Below are 6631 nucleotides of genomic sequence, written 5' to 3'. Positions count from 1 at the left end.
TAGCACCTGACAGGGTTTAAAGACTGGCCCTCCCGGTCTGGAGCAGAGGTTGGAGGCCTGCAAAATTTTATTTTAGTGTGAATCAGGAAAACATGGACAAAAATGGTTTTTCCCTGTGGGCCTTCTTCACATCTCTAGTCCCGAGCCTCCTAGCCACATGGAGACAGCAGCAGCTGTTCTTTAGGAGGCCTTTTTGTTAGATCACCTGCTCCTTTGAGGTGATGTTGTTGTTGTTGTGTGCCTTCAAGTCATGGGGTTTTCTTGCCAAGTTTATTGGGGCGGAGGGGGGGGGCTTTACTGTTGCCATTCTCTGAAGCTGGGACTGTGTGACTTGGCCAGGGCTGCTCAGTGGGTTTCTATGGCCGAGCCGGGATTCAAACCCTGGACTCCAGAGCCATAGTGCGACGCTCACACCGCTACGCCATGCTGCAGTGATAGAGGTCCAAAACACACTGGAGAAATAATCCAGTTTTGAGACTGCTTTAACTGCCCTGGCTCAGTGCTAGGGAATCCTGGGAATTGTAGTTTATTGTGGCACCAGAGCTGAGCGCTCTCTTGACAGAGACGGCTAAATGTCTCACAAAACTACAGTTCCCAGAATCCCCTAGCACTGAGCCAGGGCAGTTAAAGTGGTCTCAAACCGTGTTCCCCCCCCCCCCCCGAGGGCTCCCTACAGCCTTTCCCTGGGCAGGGTGACCAGATGTCCTCGCCGCAAAGGAGGACAAGGCGCCACAAAATGTCCGAGGACAGTGAGAGGGCACAGATGCCAGCGAAAGGTCAGGAAGAAACTCTTCTAGAACATGGCCACAGAGCCCCCAAAACCCCCTGGAGGCTGAAGTGTTGGCTATGTCTCGGGAAAGGAGGGCGTCTGGTGGCCACCCTCTCTCTCCCTGGGCCAAAGGCTGGGAGTGCTGCATGGGGGCCGAGTGGAGAGGGCTGGAGGAAGCGCAAATTTCTCTTGCCAGCCCTGACTCTTTTTTCTGCGCAGAAACCTAAAACACCAAAGGAGTTGGAAAACGCTGCCTTTGGACTACAGTTCCCATAATCCCCCGGGGCACCCCCTCAAGTTTTGAGCAAGGGCCTTCTTCTGTGGCGCCACGATTCAGGCCTAGACCTGGCTGTGAGGCGCTGATTCGCCTCACTGTGTGTGTGTGTGTGTGTGTGTGTCTGTGAGAGAGAGACCGTGGCGCTGCTGAGCCTCCCCTCCCCTCCCCTGTAGGCCTCGCTCTCCATTTCCTCTCTGAGGTAGCAGCTGCAGGCCGCGCTCGCGGGAGGGCGGGAGGGAGGGAAAAAGGAGAACGCGCGAGGGCGAATGGGAAGCCTTCTTCTAGGTGAGTGACGGGTGCAGGCGGCCAATCGGCGGCAGGCTTGTTGCGAGGCCCAAGCGCGGCCCCGCGGAGGCTATAAAAAGGAAGGCCCGATCGGGAGCGCGCCTTTCCCTTCCCTTCCCCTCGCTGCGGGTATCGCTCAACGGTTTTGTCTCTGTCAGGAGGAGCCGCTGCCGCTGCCGTCGTCGCCATCGGACTCCGGAGGGGAACCGTGACAGAGGAAGAGGAAGAAGCGGCGGCGGCGCGTAAGGTAAGCCTCTGTTCGAGGGAGGGAGGGAGGGAGGGAGGGAGGGAGGTTGTTGGGGCCTGGCTCGCTCTTAGGCCTCTCTCTGACTGCGCCGCGGGGCCCGCACTTCCGTTCTTTCTTCCCCGCGCAGGTTCGAGCGAACATGGCCGAGGTGGAGCACCAGTTCGGCGCCACGCAGAACGGGCACGAGGCGGCGGCTGCGGCGGAAGGCTCCGCGGGAGGAGGAGGAGAGGAGCAGCAGCAGCAGCAGCAGCCTCCTGCGCCGCAGCAGCAGCCTGAACCGCAGCCTCTGGAGGAGGAGGAGGAGGAGGAAGAAGAGGAGGAGGAGGAGGAGGAGGACGAGGAGGTGGTGGCGGCGGCCGTGGTCTCGGACACGGGCGAAGGGGACGGAGAGGAGGCCGGGCAGTCAGCTACGGCAGCCTCCGGTGCTTCGGGCGAAGCCGCCGGGAGCCAGAACGGGGCCGAGGGCGACCAGATCAACGCCAGCAAGAACGAGGAGGATGCTGGGTGAGCATGGCAAGGAAGAGAGAGGCTGCGTCCACATTGGAGAAATATCCCGGTTTGGTCCCGTTTTAATTCTCTGTCTCGCTCTTCGCTATGGAATTCTGGGAGTTGGAGTTTGTTGTGGGGCCTGGAGCTCCGCTCCGCTCCAGGCCCCACAACAAACTCCAACTCCCAGAATTCCATAGTTTTGAAACAGACTAGAGTTAAAGCGCTGCCAAACTGAGTTATATTTCTCCAATGTGGACGCAGCCATAGACGAACGTGGAGGTGGCGGCAGGAGCTCCTCCTTTGTTCTCGGTGGCTGCTGCTTCTTCTTCTTCTGCTGCTGCTGCTGCCTTCTTTTGTTGGCGCGCCATGTGGCGGCGGGGGAAGGGCGGGAGATCTGTGCCCGCTCCTTCCTGAAATGGCCTCCGGCCTCCCTCTTCCTCTGGCACGTCCTGCTGAGAGAGGCTCCTCCTCGGCACCTGAAACTGAACGCACAGAGAGAGAGAGAGAGAGAGAGAGAGGTTGGTCCAAAAACACGCGGCAGAGATAATCCCAGTTTGGGACCGCTTTACCTGCCCTGGCTCAATGTTGCTGAACTAGCTTTGTGAGACGCATAGCCCTTTCTGGCACAGAGAGCTCTGGGGCTGCAATAAACTACAGTGCCCAGGATTCCCTGGCAATCAGAATTAAAATTAGAATTAAAGCTGCCTCAAACTGGGTTATTTCTGCAGTGTGTTTTGGATCGTTCTTTTCCTTTTCTTGCTCTCTCTCTCTGCCCCCCCCCCCCCAATATGTTCACAGTTTTGGTGCTTCCCAGGGTGACTAAGAGGGCAAGGTATTGTGAAATGTAGGGGGCCTTCGAGGAAACAAAATGGAGGACATGACCAAACTAACTGCACTGCAGAAATAATCCACTTTGAGACCACTTTACCTGCCCCGGCTCAGTACTAGGGAATCATGTCTCACAAAACTACAGTCCCCAGAACTCCCTAGCCTTGATCCAGGGCAGTCACAACAGTCTCAAACTGGATTATTTGTGCACTGTGTCTTGAACTAAAGAAATATAAAATCCATGCTTTTTAGTGGTACTCAAAATGGAGGGCGCTTTGGAATTCTTCCTGGACAGAAGTTAATGTGAAATGTGAAGTGAAATGTAGGACAGGTCCTGGAAGAGGACAACATCTGGTCACCCTGATGTCTTTATTACTTAAGAGTGGTCACCCACAGGTTCATAAAGGTTGTTCTTCCGTAACCCCTGTTGTTGTTAGTTTCTGCACAGCAAAACAGTTGGAGTCCAGGCTGCCCAAAAGGGAAATTTGCACCAGGGTCCTGTCCCAGCTGTGCCATATATCTCATTGGTCCTTGCTCCAATCCTGCCATATTGTGCTCCAGACCACACCACCGTGCAGCACTTCCAACATTTATAGGTCACTCCCAAAATTAATAGAAATGGCTGCACCCATATGTCAAACCAAGGCAGTGGATTAATGTTTATGAAGTTACATTTGATACTTTGAAGTGAGTTTTGGAAAACTTTTCAGTCACCTTGCAGTGTGACTGCACTGTTAGCTTCCTTTTCTCTGACCACACTAGAAACTGGCCAGATCTGTTTGCACTGATTTCTGTATACATTTTTATTTTGATAAGGCTGGACTTGATGAATTATACTCCCCCTGCCAAGCAGTTGGACAAACTAAGATCCCTTGGTTTGGGTGTACTTTTTGGCCTATTTCCTGAGAGGGGTTTCTGAAGGCTGGATGTCTGTCACCTTTTTAGTACAATAGTCTTTCTTAATGCATTGTTAAGATAGTACATTTTTAACACCTAGGTTTATGCCATGCAAGTTTGATAGGCTTCAAAATTTACACACACACACATATATATATATATATACACACACACACACACAGTTGGGTCATATACATAAAAGTTTTGAAGAGGAAATTCTGATTTTCACTTACTGAGGAATAAGGTTTTTATGACACATTCTGCTGAAAAAAGTGTTATGATTAAGGTTGTGGGTTTTTTTGTTTGCTTTTACTTAAAATACCACTTTGTACCATGCTTTAGATCTGTCATTCTGCTGGTGGAATTTATATTTCTGTTAGGTGAAGCAGAAGTGCATTCCCACCCACACCTTCTGAATCTTCTCTGGAGAACACATCTTTACCAAGGGTGGGGAGGAAAAGAGGAGGCTAGTGTACAGCAGATTGTATGCAGAGGGCCCTCCACGTTTGCTGGGGTTAGGGCCACAGGACCCCCAGGAAAATGGAAAACCCACAAATACAAAAGCACTATCTTTTTACCTGAGAGAACACTTCTCCAGGAATCTCTAGGCCCTCCAGGGCAATTCTGTGGCCAACATCTGCCAAATAGTGACCATAGAGTTGCTCTATAGGACCTACTAATGCCTAGAGAAGTGTTTTTTCTAGTAATCTCTAGGTTCTTCAGTACAACTCCATGGTCAACTTCCAGGAGAGTTGCACTTGGATGACTTGGAGATTCCTAGAAAGAACATCAAAAGTCAAAGCCACAAATGTGGAGAGCCAACTGTACTAATGTGATGTTAGATTTATCACAGAAGTGAACATGTATGGTGAGAATTGGGGGGGGGGGGGGCTTTTCACTTCCTCCTTAGGCCACACCAGTGTGTGTGACACAATTGGAAGTGACATCATGTCATTTCTGGTATTGTTTTTGGCTAGTTTTAAGTTTTTTTTTATTTTGGGGACAATTTTGGAAAGCTTTAAAAATATTTACAGGTAATTGGGGATTGAAAAGGCTGTACTGGCAAAATTTGCATTTTGTGGCAATTTTGAGCTTGTTGTTGCTTGAAAAATTACTTGTGTTTTTTTAAATACGGGGCTGGTGGCTTTGGGGACCACAGAATGAGGTTCTATGAGACACACTTCCCCACCCTGATTTAATCTATAGGCTTAAATCCAGTTGGTTACAAATAGAATGGACCCACTGAATTAATGGAACTTTGGATAGAAGTTGATTTTCTAGGATCCCAATGATTTAATGGATCTGTTCTCAGTTGGGACTGACAGTTGAATTTAAGCAGTGCTGTTTAAGCTGTTACCTTAAGAGGAGATACAGTCAGCCCTTTATATCCAGGGATTCTTATCCAGGGATTTAACCATCCATGGCTTGAAAATATTCAAAAAAGATCTAAATTCCAGAAAGCAAGCCTTGATTTTGCTATTTTATATAAGGGGCACCATTTCAGTATCCCATTATCCCTTCCACAGATTTTGGCATTCACTGGCGGTCCTGGAACCAAACCTCAGCAGATACCAGGTGCCCATTGTATTCGAAACGTAAAATTGAATTATTTAGAAAAGCCAATAAATTGCTAACAGTACCACATATGATTGTGTATTCACTGATTTCAGGTGTTTATAAGTAAGCAGATACCAGGAAGTAAATGCCTAATTCACTTAGCAGTAATTACTTATTTTTATTACCATTTTAAAATTACTTCTTGGCTGGGATTATTGCAATTACCGTTCTTAAACGGGACCCTATTTTGTTGCTGCACTAAAGTTATATTTTTAACTTGTCAACAGGAAGATGTTTGTTGGTGGCCTCAGTTGGGATACCAGCAAAAAAGATTTGAAAGATTACTTTACAAAATTTGGTGAAGTGACTGACTGCACAATAAAGATGGATCCTAATACAGGCAGATCAAGAGGTTTTGGATTCATTCTCTTCAAAGAAGCAGCAAGTGTTGACAAAGTGAGTTTGCAGGATTAAGACCCTAATAATTTAGCATTTTAATAACTTTCTTGACTGTTTCATCCTGATTTCTTGTTTATTTTTAGGTTTTGGAGCAGAAAGAACATAAGTTAGATGGACGTGTGATTGATCCTAAAAAGGCCATGGCAATGAAAAAGGATCCTGTGAAAAAAATATTTGTTGGTGGACTTAATCCAGAAGCAGCAGAAGATAAGATCAGAGAATATTTTGGAGAGTTTGGAGAGGTGGGTATTCTACAAGTTAACCTTGATGTGAAAACTGGTAAAAAACTGGTATCGGATCCATATTCATTAGAAACATGGGGTACAAAGTGACTAAAATTGGTTGCTACATAAGAGAGAGTACATGAAAACATACTTATTTATTCAAACTACTCAGTGAATTTGTTTAACACATCAAGAGTTGGAAAGATCATGGAAAGTTGGCATACAGCCATATTGTTACATTGGCCCATGCACCACTGTGCACAATGTCTGTAGATTTCTGATAGTGTGAATTTGTGTGGTCTAATCTCAAATGTTATTACCTTGTAACATTTAAAGGTTCCCCGGCTACATTTTTTTCTGCAAATGGTTTCCTTAAGCTGTTTTTAACTCAGAGGGATATATAAACCATTTCACAGGCCAGTATATTGCTAACCTGTTATTGTATAATACAGTAGTATTTTGTGTATATGAAATAGATATTTGGAGAATTCTTAATTTTCTCCTGAAGAGTTGAATCTAGCTTCTTTTAAAATGAGATTAATGTACAATGGATTCTGAGATTTGTGTTTAATTGCTGGGTGATGTAATGAAATGTGTAC

General features: G+C 47.2%; 1 protein-coding gene across 2 annotated transcripts in view; it reads left to right on the top strand.

The window, feature by feature from the left end:
* Window positions 1-1420: 1420 nt before the first annotated feature.
* The window catches only part of LOC149321828 (heterogeneous nuclear ribonucleoprotein A/B-like), a 10539-nt gene continuing 5328 nt past the window's right edge, over window positions 1421-6631 (top strand). The window contains exons 1-4 of one of the 2 annotated variants that reach the window (XM_089529381.1): window positions 1421-1578; window positions 1706-2082; window positions 5637-5805; window positions 5892-6050. In XM_089529381.1, coding sequence (XP_089385507.1) covers window positions 1718-2082; window positions 5637-5805; window positions 5892-6050 — 693 coding nt within the window. In that variant the 5' untranslated portion in view covers window positions 1421-1578; window positions 1706-1717. The remainder of the gene's footprint in view (window positions 1579-1705; window positions 2083-5636; window positions 5806-5891; window positions 6051-6631) is intronic. The other variant, XM_089529390.1, reaches the window with a different exon arrangement.

Source organism: Sceloporus occidentalis, unplaced genomic scaffold, assembly GCF_023333645.1.
Source record: "Sceloporus occidentalis isolate IW3139 unplaced genomic scaffold, rSceOcc1.0.p SCAF_1, whole genome shotgun sequence".
In the NCBI taxonomy this organism is placed as follows: domain Eukaryota; kingdom Metazoa; phylum Chordata; class Lepidosauria; order Squamata; family Phrynosomatidae; genus Sceloporus; species Sceloporus occidentalis.
Note: the sequence above shows the minus strand (reverse complement) of the source record. Positions and strands in the feature narration are given on the sequence as shown.